This window comes from Borostomias antarcticus (genome assembly GCF_949987555.1).
Source record: "Borostomias antarcticus genome assembly, chromosome: 6".
Lineage (NCBI taxonomy): Eukaryota > Metazoa > Chordata > Actinopteri > Stomiiformes > Stomiidae > Borostomias > Borostomias antarcticus.
In genome coordinates, this window is record NC_140239.1 from 23,372,760 (window position 1) to 23,394,181 (window position 21,422).

General features: G+C 46.7%; 1 protein-coding gene across 1 annotated transcript; it reads left to right on the forward strand.

Annotated features, from left to right (window-relative positions):
- Positions 1-1,024: 1,024 nt before the first annotated feature.
- On the forward strand, positions 1,025-19,001 carry kcnk10a (potassium channel, subfamily K, member 10a; the record flags this gene model as incomplete). The annotated part of the gene is made up of 7 exons (XM_084440302.1): positions 1,025-1,079; positions 2,810-3,195; positions 9,854-9,971; positions 15,848-16,008; positions 16,582-16,774; positions 18,091-18,233; positions 18,336-19,001. The coding sequence occupies 7 exons, from the start codon at positions 1,025-1,027 to the stop codon at positions 18,999-19,001; spliced, it is 1,722 nt and encodes a 573-aa protein (XP_084296428.1).
- Between the last annotated feature and the right edge of the window lie 2,421 nt (positions 19,002-21,422).

A 21,422-nucleotide genomic window follows, 5' to 3' on the forward strand; every position in this document is an offset into this window, starting at 1 on the left:
TATTATTAGCCTTTCTCTCTCATGTTTCTCCCTTTCATCTTGTTTTTGACGTCATTTACAAAGGAAGAGAGAAAGGGAAACGGAACACGAGCACTAACACCATTCAACAATGAGAGAGCCTCTATTGTGTTTTCTTACGCATCTAAAATATAGTTTAGGGCATCTGTTTGTCACTTTGTTGTGGTCAATAGCATGGCCTGGTGAATGAGATGGGTAGTCTAGACGCCTATAGCCTATATGTGATTGATTTTTCTGCATGTTGGGATGATGCAATGCTGTATCCTCGTCCACTGGTTATAAGGTTTGCCGCATGGACCACTATATTTGCCAGTGTAGCCTCCATAGGGACTCCTGCACCCAGCCCTCTCTACATCAGCTCAAATCATTAGGCTATAAGCAGTTGGGTTTGGAAAGGCAAACGTGACAATGACATTGTCAATGGGCGCAGTCTCTGATGTGGCGTGCTTTCGCAATAGGCTACGCAACCACCTTGTACACTGAAGCATGAAAAAAGCGCGCGACAGACAGGGCGTGAAGATCGCAGGAGCCACGCGCCACGACACCGTTGGATAGGATAGGCTACTCCAACGTTGACAAGGCGCTCTGCAGAGGTATTGCTTTATTGCAGCAATTCAGGAAGATATAGGCTGCTAAATTCATCAACGCTGTCGGGGTAGCGACTTATTCTGTATCCCCTTTGTTTACTATAATAGAAGGCGCTAGCGTGGACAGTGGTGGTGCAATGAGCAGGTGTTGTAGGGCTGATGTTTGTAAGGGTGCCGCGGGGAGATAGGGGCTCATAATTAGCTTTTTATTCGCGTGTGCATCTCGCTCTCACAGATAAGAGCAAAATAAGACACGGATGATGTGTTTTTACTCCCTTCCGTTCTCCATCCTATCTCGGTTAAAAACAAAGGATTCCATAGAAGGGGCGTTGAGATATCACAAATTAAGACAGGGATTTATTTTGATTTGATTGCTTTCGTTATTGGTTTGATTCATTGCAACATACCGAAGAATCAAGATGAAATTTCCAACGGAGAACCCAAGAAAACCCGGGAACTTGAACCCTGCTCCAGGTTTGTAGCCTATTGAAATGCTTGTTGATCAACAAATCCATAGATCGATTGAGTTGAATACAGTCAACACTTTTGTGTTTCGTTAAGAATCAATTATGTGTGTGGAGAGAAATCTGTGGGACAATCATAAGTTGGTTGAAAGGCTACCAATAACATTTTATCAATTTGTGCAGAGGCTACATGGCCATTGTATTGCATGGTCACGCTTCCAAAATGGAATGGCGCAGTCCAAAATGTTTTGCTATTCTATTCCCATGATCAGTTATTGAATATCTTAACTAATTTTGGGTGTGGGTTGTACCAGAGACACTGCAGGTGCTGACATGTGTTCTAACCGTCAAAACAACCTCCACGCTGACAAGGATTTGAGTTAATTAGGGAGACCTGAACGATAATGACAATCATGGAGTTTAATCGACTCGACTTTGGTTGAGCACCGTCAGTTTGGCAGGCACGACCCTGCAGTCTCATCAGCTGGTAGGCTATTGTCCATCACCATAACACGAGAAGAATGTATGTTCTGTTCTTCCTCAATATCTGGGCTATATCCGAATATGTAGCCTACTATATCTGTGTTACGCGCAAGGTATAACACATCGCTATTTAGAGAAAATGACTCACAGGTCTAGGCTACTGTCCAAAAACAAACGTCATGTCTTGAGAAGGGCCGCTATTCGTTGGTTGACTACAGAAATGGGGCATGCCACCACTTGTAGCCTGTTTTACTGCAGTAGTTTCTGTATTTGTAGTGGCGGATGAAATTACCTCACCATGCAGACTGTAGAGCCACGATCGACCCCGCCACAGTTCCATTTATGGGCCTCCTCACACTGTCACGTTTCCCTAGCAGCCACAGCCAGCCAGTGTAGGTGGCGATACATAGGCCTAATGTCTTCTGCTTCCAATGGTATGACCCCCACCGGGAGTTGCCACCCTTATTTTATGTGAGGCATAACTGAGTGTTGCCACGCGCCGTGCTGCTAATCGAAATTCTTAGCACCTGCCAGGCCAGCGTAACGGGTGTTTTTCTACGCATTGATTGGTTACATAAATCCCAAGTACTATAAATTCTATTGGTGTTCACGCAGTGTGCACGTGAATATGGGATGCGACAGGCTCTCACAAAGACACATTGATGTTTCATAATGATTGTGCTTAAAACATTAAGGATTGGATAAGGAACAAATGGAATGGAAGCTGTAAAGTAACAGTTCTCTGCACAAATGCCTTAGTAGAATTTCAACATCTGATTTGACAGGCTGTTTTAAACCAAGGCTCAACAAAATGACAATGTGGTGAAACTGCAGACCGCCCAGGCCCTTACCAGTGACTGATGATGGAATACAAAGCATCAGTTGGAGAGCTTCCCATTACCACTATTAAGCTTTTCATAGAACCCACAGAGACACTAGAGTTACACACTCTCTCAGCCACTCTGCTCAGGTTCCTGACACCCCAGGGCAGGTCCATTACTATAACATAATACACATTATCCTGTAGCTGATACAGGTACGCAGTGTCCTGTTAAAAGGTCACGTCTGGCACAAGTTTAATAATATCAGATGAATCCACAGTTGACACCACATGCACTATTTTATTCATCTCATTCCCAGTTTATGTATATTGGCCTACCTGTACTAGTTGACTGGTGATTCTGTTATATTTTGTTACACCCTAAAAGGTTTTACTGGAACCCTAAACAATTATGTAATCGTTTCCCCTCATAGCAGTGGCCGTCCAGACCAATCTGGTCCCCCCTAAGAAGGTGCAGGCAGGCATGTTGCAGTCCAGCCTTGTCCAGGCCAGTGTGGCCACCATGCAGAACCCCATGGGCTGCGCCGTGCCCCGCCTCTCCGTGGGCCCGCGGCCTGCCAGCATGGTGGCCAGCATAGAGGGGGTGACGGACGGCTCCGCCCTGCTCACCGTCATGAAGTGGAAGACGGCACTGGCGGTGTTCGTAGTGGTGCTGGCCTACCTGGTGTCCGGGGGCCTGGTGTTCCGCGCCCTGGAGCAGCCCTTCGAGAGCGACCAGAAGGACAGCATCACCGCTGAGAAGGCGGCGTTCCTGCAGAAGCACCCGTGCGTCTCGCCTGCTGAACTGGAGGCGCTCATCAAGGTAATGAGCTCGTCCTGCAGCCTCTGCCAAACCCGGGGTCGATAATCCTCCTCCCCAGTCCCAGCTGTAGCCAGGGTCCCTGTCGGGGACTCAGGTCTGCTGGAACCTAAGATCTGTATCGATCTTAGAAGAAGAACTCGTAAGAACAGCATCCACACACCGTAACAGATACTCTCAACACCGCCAGCCATCTCGGAATTACATCTTAACCACACTAGAGGAGCCAGTGTATAAAAATAAGCCCAACTGTTTGTCAGACTGCATTCTTTTCATTGGTGGTGGTATTCTTAGATTGATGAGACACAGGATACATGTGATGAGTAGAGTCCCATACAGCCTATGCCAGCCTATGCCAGGTAGGTACAGTAGGTAGGTAGGTAGGTAGGAAGCCAGGCAGGTACTTTATTGATCCCTGGGGGGAAATTGCAATATTACAGAATCAGTATACAAAGCACAACAAATAAGCTCAATCAAGAGTAAATGCTAATTTACAATAGATACAAAGTATACAAATAAATCCAAATATACAAGAGTACAACAAAAGGTAAATAAGTTGTACTTATAACAGCACCTTAGAATGCCTATTGTGAGAACGAGAACAAGGTGTGCAATGCCAGCGTGTGATATCCGGAAGGCCTTGGCTAGCGCAGCCAGACGGCTCTCACAGTGATGCCTAATGACACTTGTTATGACCAGCGCTGTGCTGGGAACGTGGCTCGAATACCAATGGCTCACAGAGGTGACAGAACAAAGGCTGAGAACAAACATACAAATGGTACTACATTACAGAGGATTAGAGGTGGACAGCAGTCTGCATGTTCTTTCTCACCGCAGTGTAAGAGGTCCGTGTTCAAAGAATGAGAGTGTTTGAACAATTATTTGAGTCACAAGAGATATATTGCTATAAAGGGCATGTTTCTGGAACAGTCAGAATCTTTATTGATTTTATTTTCTTTCATCTGGTCTATAGCTTAGTGAAATTGCCAGAGATCCCTGTCACAGCAATTCTAAGCCTTTTACAGTGAGTAATTTAGATTCTCACCTTGATTGATTTGACTTCAGAGGGGGATACTTGCCAATTCTTCCAATTCGGATCTTACTCCATGTCAGTCGATTTGCCTTTTATGAGGCCAACCTCTTGAATTGAAGAAACCTTTCAGAAAAAGATACAAATAGCTAGCTACCACAATATCTGCAAAACAGAATTCTGAGCTTGCCAGGAACAGGTCATATAAACTGAGCTTTATTGGACTGGTTCAACAGTACTCTCAGTTCTGCAGGCCCCAGGAGACTTCTTGGACAAATGCTCACAGCTACTCCTAAAACAGTTGAGTGACACCAAAGTGTTTGATGCAGCCAGATATTGACCCCTGGGTAGTGAAACCCACTTTGATAATGAAAAGGATAATGCAGGACTCCCAGGAGCCCCCAGGTGAGATGAAAACTGTGGAATGTCTCCATGCTTCACTCGGCTGCCTCTCTCATACACAACCAAAACAATTGTGAATTTGAATATTTAATGAATTACTTTAAAACTACTCCTGTCTCAATCACAAAACAGGTTTTTTAAAGGCATTGTTTAGGAGTGAAACAGCTGTAATTGTTTGTTTTACAGGTAAAGCATTAGTCTAGCTTAGGGAGAACTAGGAAAACTAGCTAAAGCAGTGGGCTATCAAGTATCAGATCGATTCCTCTCTGGAACACACTGCTGTAGTAGAGTGAAAGGGTGAGATGCAGTTGCCAAGGCCCACTGCCTTCATAAGGCCATGATTCTTGGAACTACAATGCTTGGAAAGTAGAAGTGTATTTTCCTGCAGAGAAGCAGAGTGGAAAAGAACCACCTCCTCGTGCACTCTGGGAGAAAGCTCAATCAGAAGCCTACAATCAGAAAAGAGGGTTTGGAGAAAAAAACACCTTCTAAATGGATATATTCTGAGATAGGAGGAGGGCTACAGTAATGGAATGTCTTCATGGATCAGTGGGACTTCTTTGTTGTAAACACAAAGAGACAACCAAATGGGGTTTCTAATGGGGACCTCCGTCCTAGATTACCGTTGCTCCCGCCCGCCTGACGCAGTGATGATTGCCCACATTTTCAGTATGATGAAGCTAAACCAAGTCTTCAATTGTTAAAAGCACCTGCTAGGGGATATATTATTCATCAGGCTGCCCAGGAACAGCAGGAGCAGCCCTGGGATGGAGCTGTGGCTACTACCCTGCTCTACCCCCCTAGCATCTGCTGTGGCAGTCCCCCAAAACCCTGCAATGTCACACATCTCTAGAATATATATCCTTTCATTACTTAATCTCTCCATTACACACCTTTCCAGCAGGGAGCCACAGTAAACTGGCCTTAAAGCTAGCATACAGTATGAGGCCATTAACCCCTCCAGGTTGGTCCTTAATCCAGGGAAGCTGTGTGATTTTGGTGTGGTCTGATATTTTTCTAAATTTAATCAACTTAACACACACTTACTAATTCATATTTTTATGAATGACAATCACATCTACATTTCAGTTGAGATCACTTTAATCAAAATGGACCCATTTATTGCATGCAGCAAATTCAGCATATGAAATTTTTGCGGTGTGCTCTGTTCGGGGGGCCCCCTGCCTTCCACAGCATATGGAAAGCGCGATAGTAGGGGGAGGCGAAATCTAGATGTTCCAGCTTGGCCCAGAGTGCCGGAAGAGGGAACGGCATCGATTTAGCCCTCTGCCTCTATGAGATCAGAATGGGCCGCAATCGGGAAGACGCTCGGAGGTAACTCAGCCCACTAAGACCGTCAAAGAGAGTCACAGGGGGACTGCTGTACATTATAGTCCCTGGCCTCCACGGGCCGACGCTTCATGGAGTTCCGAAGGAGTACAGCCTAAAGCCACTGCCTCCATGGTGACAGGAGGGACCGCTGGATGGCCCTTCGGAGATGCTACATATATATGCCATCGATAGTTCATGATCAGTATCATATGCAGCTTTTAAATAGATCTATAATTTTACCATTTGCCATTTACCATTTTACCATTTAGATACAAATACATAAATTATAAAAAGTTATTATTTCTGACACCACAAATGTTGTAAAAACACACACTAAACTGCAGTGACAAAATGTTTTGTTCTTGGTTATGTAAGGATGTCAATAGTCTAGCAAATCTGAGATAGCAAAAGAAAAAGGTTATCACAATTCATCCTCCTAACTTCAGTTCTATTGAGGGAGGGCAACTAGACAAAGATAAAGGGACCACCTGAAAAAGACATCAATAGAAGTGACAAGGTAGACAGAGGGCTGGGAGAGATTTTCTTTTAAACTTTATGTCTAATTAACCTAATTTTCCAGGGCTCAAATCTGAAAGTCGAGATTCTAAGGTTTCTGTGAATGTCTTTGCTGTGTGTGTATGATAAAATTTCGCGAAGATATACGTAAAAATATAATAGTTTTTTTTTTGCGCGGATCCCACAGACCAGATACTGTTGAATCTAATTCTGAGTCATTGTTTTGGTGCTGATTATTACTAATTGGGATTGTACCAAGAGAGGGTACACAGGCGGCAAGGTGCAGCCTGTGATTGGCTGGCCATTATGGTGTGTGTGTGAGGGGGGGGGGTTGTTGTGTCCCTCTGTCCCGCTGGGCTCCTCACATGGTGCTTCTACTAATTACCCAACGCTAGGGTCGTGACTCAGATGTGTGGAGTGTGGCTATGTGCAGTGACTCACAGCCTTCTCCCTTTCCCTCTCTCTAGTTTCGGTTTCCGCAGTCATTTGTTGACAGCAGGGCGGGGGATTAGCCCAAGCTTCCCTTTCCACCATTTTTTCTAAAAAGGCTCCCTGGTCAGGAGAGGGGTCTTGGCTGTGCTTTGTCCTCAAGTCAAAGTAAGTCTCTCTAGTCTTGTAATGCCAGACTTTTGAGATCTCTGCCTGAGCGCAGCGTTTAGAGACTGACCCGTGAGACTACTCTCTCTCCACCCCCCACCGCCAGGCCCCCCACTCTCTCTCTACATCTCTCTCTCTTCCATTTTGCTGGAGGAGAAAGCATTTAGAGGTTTTCCTGCTGACGAGCTGCTTCTGCTGCTGGTGCAGTTATGAAAGTGGCCTCAGAGAAGAAAACGTGGCCTGTATTTAGTTGTACTATGACTATATAAAATACATATCAATCAATGCATAATCAATGTAAATCTGGTATAATTACATAATCGGGAGAGATCCTGTGCTACAGTACATCGCACACATATCTCCTAAAATAACACAGCATTGACAGAATTAGCCTGTTGCAGAAGCTCACTGTTCTTTTATCCAGAGCGTCACTGTCACCCTGATCAAATTCAACCTGAGAGGTGATTTGTTGGAGGCCCTCGAAAAGGGCAGCTGATAAACAGCACTGGGAGGGGAGCCAAGGTGCTGCTCCATTTTGAACTCGGCGAGAGCTTCAGCCCGCTGCTTATAGGACAGGACAGGACACAGGCGCAGGCCAGGCTTGTGTTGGGACGTCTACATTTCTTCAGCCTTCAGTGTCACTTCTGTTCTGATCCGTTTTCCTCTTCTGTGCATGGTGGAGGAAGAGAGAGAGAGAGAGAGAGGGAGAAAGAAAGAGAGCTCTATCAACTACTACAGAATGTATCTCCTTGATACAATAGCACTGGCTGTTATTTGCGTTTTGCGGCATTACCCACGTCGTACTGTTGAGACCGAACCAGTTTTTAGGGGAATCATTGCAAACTCCCATGTGCTCTCTGTATGTTAGCTCAAGCCTTAGAGAACGTAGCCTATGTGGTTACTTCTAGTAAAGCACAATGAGTGCTAAGCCGTTCATCGAGAATCAATCATGATTGTTAATTATAGCTTCTTGTAAGTACATGACAAAGATCATTATTGGGAAAGCACAGAGGGCCCTGAAGCGCAAACTAATTTGAGGAAATGCAGATGTCTCGAACGCTACGTCAGTCCACTGATCCACACAGCATCAGCATCTGGCTGATTGTGATCTGTGAGAAGAGGAGAGGGTTGGGGGGGGGGGGGGCATTACTCATACTGCAGGGGAAACATTTAGTTCTGAAAAGTTTGTTGTGTCACAAGATTATTAATCAGGGTCATGGGCTATGCCATTAGGACACAGACAGAGCCCGGAATCATTTCGATTCGCTTCAGCGCACCACCCGCATCCGTCAGCTCGGAGCTGTGATGGGGCTGTCAGTTCGGGATGAATAAGTGATCCGCTGCTGCCTGCAGCCATCGAGAGGATCAGGCAGGAAGATCAGTCAGGCATGAGAAGGTCCCGGGGAAGCTCTGTGGTTCACCGTGGGCTTACCTCTGGATTCTGGAGGCCTACCGTACAGTACAGTCCGCCCTTGTCGGCTTAACCTTCAGCCCACGGCGCACCTACACCGCTCACACCCTGAGATGGTTCCCGTTGCTCTCTGCTCTGCCGCTCCATCTGGTGCGGTGACGTCGCACAGGCAGAACAGGCGCAGAGGGCGGAGATTGCTCCAGGCTCCGCCCCCCCCCCCGTCCCCCCCCCCGTCCCTTGGCCATGCTCGCTGTTAGACGCAGGGTGATTCACCATGTAGTGGTGGCATCAACAGGGCGGCAGCCAGATGCTGCACAACTGGATCCTACAGGGAAATCACACTGGAGAGTTTGATGGATCCTCCAGTCGAAGCCCCCCAACAGCCTACGACTGCTGTTGTTGGACATCTGTGGCACAGAGGTAGAGCGACTCAGAATGCAAGTTAAAGTGACTTTCGTGATCCGATACAAGGTATGATAGAAGATACTGTAGCAACTGCAGACAACATACTGTATTTACAACGAATGGATTCTAGAGTACATTCACTAAGTCAACCATAACTCAATTAATATTTTCCCATGGCATGTTTGGATAACACTGTTTATGAAGGTCATGTTTATAAAGCATCATAAGCACATTCATAACACATAATGCACTTATAAGACTATATAAAACTCTTTATAAATGTTTATAGTCATGCATGACACCTTATAACAAGGTTTATAAATTATTAGTGGTAGATATAATGTATTATACCTCAATGCTACACACTTTAGCCAGTTATAAAGACACATATATAACTGCTCTAACATAACAGATTATAAATTCTAAGTTTCTGAAATGGAATGTCTTATACACATCAATAATACGCTATACTCTAGCTTGACTTCAAGTGACAGCAATTGTATCATTATAACACAATTATGAGGTCTTATGAGTAGAATTGGCTGTAAGTAAAGTGACAGCACTATATAGGGTTATTAACAATCGTATAATACTATGACACAATTATACTATAACACAATTATGAGGTCTAATGAGCCGTATTTGTATTTGTTGACTGTACATACAGTGTAAGACATTCATAATGTTTTATATCAGGATCCCCCTGATGTCGTTTTATTTTAGTATTTTATATGTGCCTACAGTAAGTCTATGTGGTCTCATGTGATACGTTTTTGTATCTTTTTATTGTGATTCTTATTGTATTTTTACTGCTTGCTTTGACTTGTACAGCACTTTGGTCAATGTAAGTTGTTTCTAAATGGGCTTTAGAAATAAATTTGATTTGATAATTTTGTTATAGTAGGATACGATTGCTAATAGCCGTATGGTTATTGTGTGGTTCCGCCCCCTCTGGTCTCTCCTCCCAGCACTCTGTGGATGCTGTGAACGCTGGGGTCAGTCCGATAGGAGACACCTCCTACAACTCCAGCCACTGGGACCTGGGCAGTGCCTTCTTTTTTGCTGGGACCGTGATCACAACCATAGGTACTGGAACATACTCTACCCGGGCTCACAACAAAACCTTCAGCATCACTGATAACTTGTTCATTGAGTCACTGATTTCATTGATGCTGCATGCCTTATAAACCTGTGAGTAGCCTACATTTCGTGCATCAGTTACCAGTTTGCACCATTCAAACCTTTTAATAATGGTTTAACTCCATTAATTAACTAATGGTTTAATTGTTTGGGCCACAGTCTATTGCCCGTTGCAGCTCATAACTGCAACAGGCAATAGACTGTGGCCCAAACAATGATAGCTGTAGTGGCAGGAGTAATTTATAGCCTCCATTCTTGCGTTGTAAACATATCAGATGAAATTAAATGAGCTTCTCCACTCTGTGGAATCATCTACTGTCAGAGTGACAGATGATCCATATTATGTTCCTAACCACTAAAGTCGACAGCTGGCACAACCACATTGATATTTCACTGTTGTATTTAAGTTTAAGTTATACAGATGAGTTGGAGTGGTTGGGTGGGAGTTACATTACTCGCTTGGGACACCTACGATTAGAACAAGACTTTACAACCAGACAATACCATTTGTTGTAGCTGTGTGGTGTCACGATGCTGACTTAAGAGTACTGAGTTTAAGTACAGGACGCTGAGCATAGGAGCCAAAAACAAACTTGCTTTAATCCAAAAGAAGGTCCCACAAAGGGTAACAAAGGTACAGGAGTCTCCTAGAAACATATGAGGCTCGAATGCATGGCAAAACACAGACACCTCTTAAATACAGGTGCATGCAATCAGCAACCAAACAGGTGAACCCACTTAGGGTGAGCCAAGCCCAAATCAGTCCACAAAATCCAAGTACGGTGCACTCTGCCGCCATCTGCTGGACATCTTGGGACACTATGGCGCAGTGCTGACAGTGCCCCCCTCCCGACGACCACCTCCAGGTGGGCCAGGTTTGAGAGGGTGGGCGCGGTGAAAGGCGCGGATGAGGCCAGGATCCAGGACGTGCCGGGAGGGCACCCATGAGCGCTCCTCCGGGCCGTAGCCCTCCCAGTCTATCAGGTACTGGAGGCCCCGCCCCCACCGCCGGGAATCCAGCAGCCTCCGGACGGTGTAGACCGGGCCACCAGCGATGACCCGCGGAGGGGGCGGCAGCGGGGCAGGCCTGGACAAGGGTGAGGAGAATAGAGGTTTCAATAAGGAGACATGGAACACCGGTCTCACCCGGAGAGTCCTAGGAAGTTTGAGTTTGTAAGCCACCGGGTTAACCCTCCTCTCCACAGGAAACGGGCCGATGAACCGGGGAGTGAACTTGGTGGCTGTGCGCAGAGGCAGGTTCTTGGTGGAGAGCCACACTTTCTGTCCAGGGCGGAACGCCGGGGTAGGCCGTCTCCTGCGATTGGCCTGGATTCGATGGCGTTCGGTGGTGCGCGTAAGCGCAGCACGGGCCTTTTTCCAGGCCTGGCGGCACCTGGCCACAGCAGCATCCGCAGAGGGGACCGCAGACTCGGACTGTTGAGAGGGAAAAAACGGTGGGACAAATCCATACTGAACCTCAAAAGGGGACATACCGGTGGATGACCCACTCAGTTGGTTGTGGGCGATTTCAGCCCACACCAGCTTCCGACTCCAGGCACCCGGATTGGATGAGACCATACAGCGCAAGTATTTCTCCAGTTCCTGGTTCACACGTTCCGTCTGTCCATTACTCTCGGGATGATAGCCTGAAGAAAGACTGACAGATGTTTCAAACAAGGACCAAAATGCACACCAATACTTGGACATGAATTGGGGGCCTCTATCAGAGACAATGTCACTTGGGATGCCATGGTAACGCACCACCTCCCGGACCACCACATCGGCGGTTTCCTTCGCTGAAGGCAGCTTAGGTAAAGGGACAAAGTGGGCAGCTTTAGAGAACCGGTCCACGATTACAAAAATCACAGTGTTGCCATCAGAAGGTGGTAGGCCTGTGATGAAATCCATCGAAATGTGGGACCATGGTCGATATGGGACCGGCAGGGGGTGAAGCAGGCCTGCCGGGGCTTGGTTCCCTGACTTCTGTGTAGCACAGACTGTACATGCGTGGACATATTCCTCAATGTCGCTTCTCATGCGCGGCCACCAAAAGTGGCGGCTAACTAGCTCTACCGTGCGGGCAGTCCCCGGATGCCCCGTCACTGGTGAGTCATGCCCCCACTGTAGAACATCAGAGCGGGCGTTGAGTGGGACATACAGATGGCCCAGGGGTACTCCACCAGGACCCGGATCCTCCTCTTGCGCACGCCGGATGGCGTCCTCCAGGGCAAGCGTCACCTGTCCCACCACACAGCTGGGGGGAATGATGCACTCGGGGACAGGGTCAGTAACATCAATGTCATACTGTCGTGATAAGGCATCAGCCTTGGCGTTCTTGGTTCCGGGGCGAAACGTGATGATAAACCTGAATCGGGTGAAAAACAGAGCCCACCTGGCTTGTCGGGGGTTCAGGCGTTTGGCTCCACGGATGTACTGGAGGTTTTTATGATCCGTGATGACAGTGAATGGGTGGCGTGCTCCTTCTAGCCAGTGTCTCCATTCCTCAAGCGCCCGTAGGATGGCCAACAGCTCCCTGTCACCGGCGTCGTAGTTCCTTTCAGCGTCACTGAGCTTGCGAGAGAAAAAGGCACACGGGTGAGTCTTATTGTCCATACCTGACTTCTGGGAAAGCACGGCTCCAACTCCAGAACCGGACGCGTCCACCTCCAATACAAACGGTAGGGTAGGGTCAGGATGCCTCAGCAGGGGAGCCGACGTGAACTGAGCCTTGAGGTGCTCGAATGCCGCTTGTGCCTCTGGGGTCCATCTGAGTTTGGTCGGTGCTCCACGGGTCACTGCTGTGATGGGTGCTACAATGGAGCTGAAACCTCGGATGAAACGACGATAGAAGTTAGCAAATCCCACAAAACGTTGTACCTGTTTGAGAGTGGTAGGAACCGGCCAGTCCAGTACTGCTTGCACCCTGGATTGGTCCATGATCACACCGTCAGGGGAGATGACATACCCCAAAAAGGAGGTGCGTGTAACATGGAACTCACACTTCTCTAGTTTGACAAACAGCTGATTGTCCAGTAACCGCTGTAGGACCTGCCGGACGTGCTGACGATGTTCTGTAAGGGACTTGGAGAAGATGAGCACATCATCGAGGTAAACAAACACACTGCGGTTGAGGAAGTCTCTGAGCACGTCGTTTAAAAAGGCTTGGAACACAGCGGGTGCATTAGTCAGACCAAACGGCATCACATAGTATTCATAATGTCCACTAGGGGTGCTAAATGCAGTCTTCCACTCATCATTCTCTCTGATGCGGACCAAATGGTAAGCGTTCCGCAGGTCTAGTTTGGTGAACACTGTAGCTCCTCCAAGGAGGTCAAAAGCAGAAGACATGAGTGGCAACGGATATTTGTTTTTCACTGTGATGTTGTTCAGTGCTCGGTAGTCTATGCATGGTCGTAGACCACCATCTTTCTTGGGTACAAAGAAGAATCCTGCTGACACGGGTGAGGTCGAGGGCTTAATAAGCCCATTGGTAAGGGACTCACTAATGTAATCCTCCATGGCCTGAGTCTCTGGGACGGAGAGAGGGTACAGTCGTCCCCGGGGGGGAATAGTGTTAGGCAACAGGTCAATGGCACAGTCATAAGATCTGTGAGGGGGTAGTTCTGTAGCTCTAGTCTTACTAAACACTTCAGCTAAGTCATGATACTCGGCAGGGACTGAAGTGAGCTCAGGAGATGAACAGGCAGCGGAACACTCCATCACAGGTGTAAAATGATTGGCTGAAACACACTCTGAGCTCCATGACAAAATTGCCCCAGTGGACCAATTGATTAGGGGGTTGTGCTTCTGGAGCCAGGGAAACCCTAGTACCACCATGTCATGGTGGGATTCGACTAAAGCCAAAGAGATAGTCTCTTTATGTGAACCAATCTGTAGCGATAAGGGGCGCGTCATGTAGTTGATCTTACCGGAGCCTAGGGGTCGTCCGTCGAGTGCCTGTATTCTCACAGGATTGGGAAGAGCCATGACCGGTAGACCGAGGCGTGTGACCAGAGCAGAGTTCATCAGATTCTCCTCTGAACCGGAATCGATCAGCACAGTGATTGGGATGTTCTCAGGGTTCTCTGGGGTCCAGGTGAGTTGAGCACTCAGGGATAGGCGCTTAGCTGGGTTGGGGGACTGAGATCGGACCAAACTGCTCACTAAGCTGTCCCCTTCCCCTAATGAGCGTTTTCGTTTCCCTGCAGCTGGGGGCATCGGTCTCTGTAATGACCAGCCTCACCGCAGTAAAGACAGCATCTCTCTCTGCGGCGACGCTCTCTTTCAGCAGGTGTGATGCGGTACCTGCCTATCTCCATAGCCTCCGCTTGAGTGGGCTGAGCAGCGGGAGCTGACGCGCTCTGTGGCGAACACACTTGGGGCTGTGCGGAGTTGGGAAGCCTGCGCTCACGCCTCCTTTCGCGTATGCGCTGATCGAGGCAGATAGAGGTGGTAATGAGCTCATCTAAAGTGGCACCCCACTCCCGACTAGCCAAATCATCTTTGACCGCCTCAGACAGGCCGTTATAAAAAGTGGTCAAAAGTGCTTCATTGTTCCATTTACTCTCAGCTGCCAAGGTGCGGAATTCTATAGCATACTCGGAAACGGCTCTGGCCCCTTGGCGGAGCGTGCTGATGCGGCGTGCTGCTTCTCTGCCACTCACAGGATGGTTGAAAACCTGGCGTAGTGCTTTAGAGAACTCTGCTGCATTAGCACAAAGTGGGGAACTAGCCTCCCACAGGGCAGTAGCCCACACTAGAGCTTTACCTGAGAGCAGAGAAATCATAAAAGCGACCTTAGCTCTTTCTGAGGGGAACTGATCTGGCTGCATAACAAAAAACAGGTCACATTGAGTCAAAAATCCCTGACAGGTCTCTGGGATGCCATCATACCGCTCCGGTTTCTGAAGGAATGTCTTGCCGCCTGGGGGGTTCTGTTGATGCATTTGCTGTGTTATCCAGGTCTGGATCTGCTGGATTGAGGATCCTTGGGTTTTCAAAGCTCCGAGCACTTGGGATAGGCTGATGTCCGCTCCTTCAGCGCCTGTTAAACTCATGTTGATGATTCGAGCCTACTGTCACGATGCTGACTTAAGAGTACTGAGTTTAAGTACAGGACGCTGAGCATAGGAGCCAAAAACAAACTTGCTTTAATCCAAAAGAAGGTCCCACAAAGGGTAACAAAGGTACAGGAGTCTCCTAGAAACATATGAGGCTCGAATGCATGGCAAAACACAGACACCTCTTAAATACAGGTGCATGCAATCAGCAACCAAACAGGTGAACCCACTTAGGGTGAGCCAAGCCCAAATCAGTCCACAAAATCCAAGTACGGTGCACTCTGCCGCCATCTGCTGGACATCTTGGGACACTATGGCGCAGTGCTGACATGTGGAGATAAGAACTGATCGTGCCACACTCTACAAAATATCTTCTCCTGACTATTGGGTGTTACTCGTGTGATGGATTTGTGGAAGAGGCGTTTTGCTACCAATGGCCACATTTAGTCTCTTAGATTAAATCCGAGAAGTAGACTCCTCACCTGCCCCTGTGATTGAAGTGGAGACTGTCTGGCACTTTGAAGCCATGGACAAAGGGAGAGGCGGTTTGCTAACAAGGCTGCACATGTTGAGACACGTCAGCCTCGTGACACCACACCATCCATGTTCTGCTCACAAGATCAGCATGGTCTCACAAGGCTAGAGACACATTCCCTGTGCTAAATAGCATACTATTGGGTGTGAGTTTGATTTGTTACAGCTCAAACTGTGTACATTGATATCTGTCTCACGTTAACCAATCCCCCCCCCCCACTCCCGTAGGATATGGTAACATCGCTCCCAGCACAGAAGGTGGGAAGATCTTCTGTATCCTATATGCAATCTTTGGCATCCCTCTCTTCGGGTTCCTTCTAGCAGGGGTAGGCGACCAACTGGGCACCATATTTGTGAAAAGTATCGCCAAGGTGGAGAAAATGTTCAGGGTGAGTCATACTGTAATTATGTGGAATTATCTATTCTATCTATATTTTACACAGTCTACCAGGTAAAGAATGTCATATTCATCGATATAAAATGTATCTTCTTTCTGGGAAAAATATATGCTGAGCCTGTTTTTAATGTGCATGTGTTAATGTTTCTGTAATCAAGCTTTTGAGTGTTTCCTTGGTGACAGGGTGAAGTTGTTATTCTCTGTCGGGTCTGCCTTAGCAAATGCAAATGGGTAGGAGCGACACTGCAGTGCCTCACTCTGATTGGCCCAGCAGATTGGCCCAGCAGTTAGCCTCCAAGTGCTCCTCGATCTCTGGGTAGCAGACAAACAGGAACACCTGTGGAGGGACACAATGGAAGTGATGGGTCTCTATAGCTCTGCATCCGGCAGCGGTTGACGAATCAAAGTCACCTTGTTAGAGTAACAATGTACTCTGTCAAGCGGTGTGCAGGGCCCCCTCCTTCAGAGACGAGCTAGGCTACACTGCTCGTCTCGCCGACGACCTTGGCACTGTGTCCTCTGTCATTCATGCCGCATGCGCGTGTGTGTTTCCTATATGCTACAGCGTAAACAGAACCAGATCAGCCAAACCAAGATCAGAGTGGCCTCCACGTTACTCTTCATCCTAGCCGGCTGCATCCTCTTCGTCACAATCCCGGCTGTCATCTTCAAACACATCGAAGGATGGACGGCGCTGGAGGCGATCTACTTTGTAGTCATCACGCTGACTACTGTAGGGATAGGAGACTATGTGGCGGGTGAGAGAGCGCATCGATCGGGACATGTTTCTGTGGCCAATGTGCTGAAACAATTATATTTTAATGAAAGTTAATGAGACTGAAATTTAGTATATGCAGGAGAAACTGCTGCTGCACACATTGATTATTCCCTTCTCTTGATTATGGTTGGAGGCCATTTTTAAGCTGTGTTTACCACTAGTTAGAACGTCTCGGTATGGGTCCTTTCTACGGATCAGTGATGGATGAGGGCTTCTCTGTAGAATAGACTTGCTAATGTGAAATGCTGTGGTTTATTGCCTCAAATGAAATTCATTATTGGACCTGCATGGTTTGATTTCATTGAAGGGGGCCGCCAGGTCAGCACCTCACTAGGATGCATAGGCGATTTTACCCTCTGAGAGTAGGGGGGGCAACATTTTGACGTGAGAAAAAAAAAACAGTTCTGCCGTCTCGTCCCATCTATTTACAAAGAATACCAGTTGTGAACAGTATGCTAATAAGAAATCCGTATGACAATTCAATATGTACAACGCATAAAACTTCATCTAGACACCACGAGCATGTCAATATGACTTCATGACCGAGCACTAGGCCATACCCAACATCACAACATCAAACTGCAACTGCCTGCTGGTGCTGGCTTCCTCGCTGATGGTGATGTTGCTAGTGCTAGTGCTAGTGCTAGCTCCGATAGTAAATTGTTTTTATAGCTCTTTTTGCCATTGTGAGCAGGTTGGCTAGTTGTAGCTTGTTGAGCACTGAGCAGTACAGTCAGATCTCATTTTTTTCGACGGACGAGTTGTGCCATTAGTGGATTATGAATATATATATATTTTTAAAGGTAGCCTAGTTTAAGTAATAAATTCATTTAAAATGAATGATGATCTAACACAAACTAGTACAAACCACAAGTATGTATTTAATAATGTGTTAATTAGTAAAAAAAAAATCTGAGCAGAGTTGGGCTGTCCAATCAGGGGGGGCACTTGCCCCCCCTGCCCCCCCTATAAAATCGCCAATGCTAGGATGACTTCCTACGCAACCACTCCTGAACATGCAAACACTTGAAATAGAAAGAAAAAAAACACATGCTTTTGAAAATGACAGACCTGCAAACTTGTCACCTTTTGGCTACAGTCACCTTTTTTTATGTTAACCATGGTAGTTTCAGTGAATCTAGAGGGTTTTAGTTTTGTATGTCGTCACCTTTTTCACTACTCCAGAGTTGCAGGTCTGAAATTAACTTTCGTTGTCTATCTGGGTGGATTAATAAAACCCCCCAGTAAATAATGGCTTGGTCACAGTTTTGGATGTTTGGACTTTACTCCATGCAGGTGGGGACCGAAGAATTGAATATCGTAAGTGGTACCGACCAATGGTTTGGTTCTGGATCCTGGTTGGCTTGGCCTATTTCGCTGCAGTCCTGAGCATGATTGGTGATTGGCTGAGGGTGCTCTCTAAGAAGACAAAAGAAGAGGTAGATACTGTGTGGTATTACTCGACTTTACTAGTGTAACAGTGGACTTTAACCGGCAAGTTTGTACTTGAAATTGATCTGGTCTCCTTGTCTGTGCTCCAGGTCGGGGAGATCAAGGCTCACGCTGCTGAATGGAAGGCCAACGTGCGGGCGGAGTTCAGAGAGACACGTCGGCGTCTGAGCGTGGAGGTTCACGACAAGCTCCAGCGAGCCGCCACCATCCGCAGCATGGAACGCCGCCAGCTGGGACTGGACCAGCGCGCCGTGTCCCTGGACATGCTCTCCCCGGAACGCCGCGCCATCTTCGGCAGCCTGGACGCCAAGAGCTACAAGACGGCGTCGCAGGAGAGCATCGACACCAAACTCAACAACCTGCGGCTGCGCCTGGGGGCTGAGGGCTGCGAGCGCCAGGCCGACTCCCAGGCCTCCTCAGAGGACAACATCTTCAACCGCCTGGGCTCCGTCACCAAGATGGTCAAGCGCAACAAGAACCGCGAGCTGAAGAAGAACATTCCCGGTGAGGCTCGCAGGCCCCACAGCGAGGCCTATGGCTGCAGCACACCCACTGCGGATGAAGGGAAGAGGAAGGAGGAGGGGTACGAGGAAGACGAGGAGGCGGACAAGGAGTTCAACACCAGCCTGTCCAACTTGCCGCTCTTCGTAGAGGTATGTAATCCCCAGAATGGGTTCGCCCCGGAGCAGACCAAAGAAAATGAAAGCGTGATAACACTTGAGGAGAAAGAGCTGCACATCCAGCTGGCTCCGTAGACTGCCCATTGCTCCTATGTGGGAAAGGAGGTTTTAAATACCACCATGTGTGCCTTACCTCTCTCTCTCTCTCACCCCTCTGTGTGCTTAACAGGGGGGCACTGCTCTTCTTGTGTGCTATGATGTTAAATTATTCACTGTGCCCTAATGACCCGAAGGGAGGAATGTTGCATTGGCTCTGTCTCTGTCTAGATCGGACGGTAGGTGCTTGACTCAGTTCTTGTGGTACAGCACTGTACAACCAAAACAATGGACATGTTCATTAAAGTGAGGATAAGAAAGGATGGCTGCTAATAAGAAACGCTGGGATCAAGAACTAAGCAAATAAGATAAAGTAGCCGACTTATGTGAGGATTCTGAAAGCGCATTGTGTTGCCTCTGGGTATGAAATGCGCTATACAAATAAAGCTTTGATTGATTGATTGATTGATTGATTGATTGATTCTGTTGACTTTATGCACGTGGGCCTCTTCAGTTGTTCTTATGTTCAGTTGTTGAGGTCCTAAGAGAACAAAAAGCTGCTGGAAAAGTGAAGTTTCATTAGACTGGGAAGTCAATGTGAAATGTAAGACTTTCACTGTGTTTGTACTTGTCAATGTTTTACGTTACAACGTGAGAGGATAAACTCTTTAAAATGCATTTGAAAATGAATGAAAAAAAAGTATAAAAACAGCCCCATGTTGTCTGTGCATGGTCCCTGAGCTAAGCTGTTGTCTGAGTACAGTGTATCAAAATTGCTACCCAGTTCATGACCTCGAACACTTCAATCTCAGGGCTTGTGGTCCTAATGTTGTCATTGAAATGTACGTTGCTGACGAATGCTGCATTCACACTTTGGAAATACGAGGAGGGGCTCTAGTTGCATTTGTGCTTCCTTTCTGAAGATGACAGCTTATGACAATGGAATGGAAGATAAGCCATAATGCAAGGAGGGGAAATATCCTATTTATTTCGAAAATGACATTTATAAGGTATGATCAAATTTGGGGTTGCAAATTTAAGATTTTGCGAGTGGACATAAGTTCTAAACATTTTGATTAGCTTGAATAAAGACTGTTTAAGCTGACATCTTTGCTATACTTGACTTAAAAGTGTACCATGTAACTTGTATAACGTACTGCAAATTCACATTTCCATACCAGAGGGTTTTGAAACTACTTTGAAAACATATTGTGTGTCTAGTTTGTCTTCATGGACTGTAATGTTAGTACAAACCTAAGAGTTGAATGACATAACCTCTGTCTCTTTGTTTCTCACAAATACACAAACACACTAACTTTACATGTGTAAGTTGTCCAAAAATGTCACATATCAACACTGTCATTGTGTGTCTTTTGTTTGCATTAGTAAGGATGTGGCACTAGCATAGTGTGAATGCAGCAAAGGACTCTCAATGTTCGTAATGAAAACGCTACAAAGTAATACTAATTCAAAGCTTAAAAAAGAAAACTTTAAGACTTGAAACAAAAAGCATGCTATATTGCTAAATATATTCTCATGGTATACGGTATTGATTGTACCACCATATGCTTCACAGGACAACGCTAAACATTTTTTAAGTGCCCATGTTGAGATAGCATAGGCAGCACATGCTCTGTATTTGGACGTTGTTCTCAGCATTACTTGTGCAACCATTACATTAAATGTAGTGAGTGCCTTTTGGAAATAAAGATCACTGAATGAAGTGCTTCTTTCGTTTGTTCTGTGTACCACATCTCTATTTCTCCATGTCTCTGCTGGATTTGTCAGAGGATTTCATCTTGCCAGAGGATCACTTTCAAACTCCCTGGTAATGATTTCACTGGCACCTAAACGGTCCGCCTCCCTGGTCTTCTTTCTTTCGAGTGTCTGTCTCTTAAACGCCCTAGAGATTCTGTATTCCACAGAACTGTATCACCATCTTCCTGACACCACACTCCCTTCAAACAGATCAACACCCTCTGTTAGTGTGAGGGTGGGATTTGTCATTAAAAACCGAGAAGAAGAGAAGAAAGACTGAATTGTTACATAAGGAAGTAAAATAGCTTGAGGATAGCGACTTTCATCTGCTCACCAGCAGATGCAAGACAATAATCTATAAGTGTTTTCATGCTATATTTCGTTCTGGACATAGGCCAGTGAAGAAACCTATCAATGATAAGTTAATTGAATGGGCTGAGTGCCAGTGTTGGATAGATTGTTCACTGCTTTCTCTGCAAGGACACCTCGACAACAAACATTGCTCCGATATCAGACATGGCAGCTGTTTGAGCCATTCAAAGGCTTATGGACGCTGTTCCCTGCCTGTGGTATTGACACCCGAGTAAATTGGAATTAACTGTTGAAGAGGAGGTGTAGCTGTATCTTCATCACAATACTCCCACCTATCAGTTTTAGAAGGATTTGCACTTTGTGTCTTGGAGCCTCTTAACACTCAGAGGG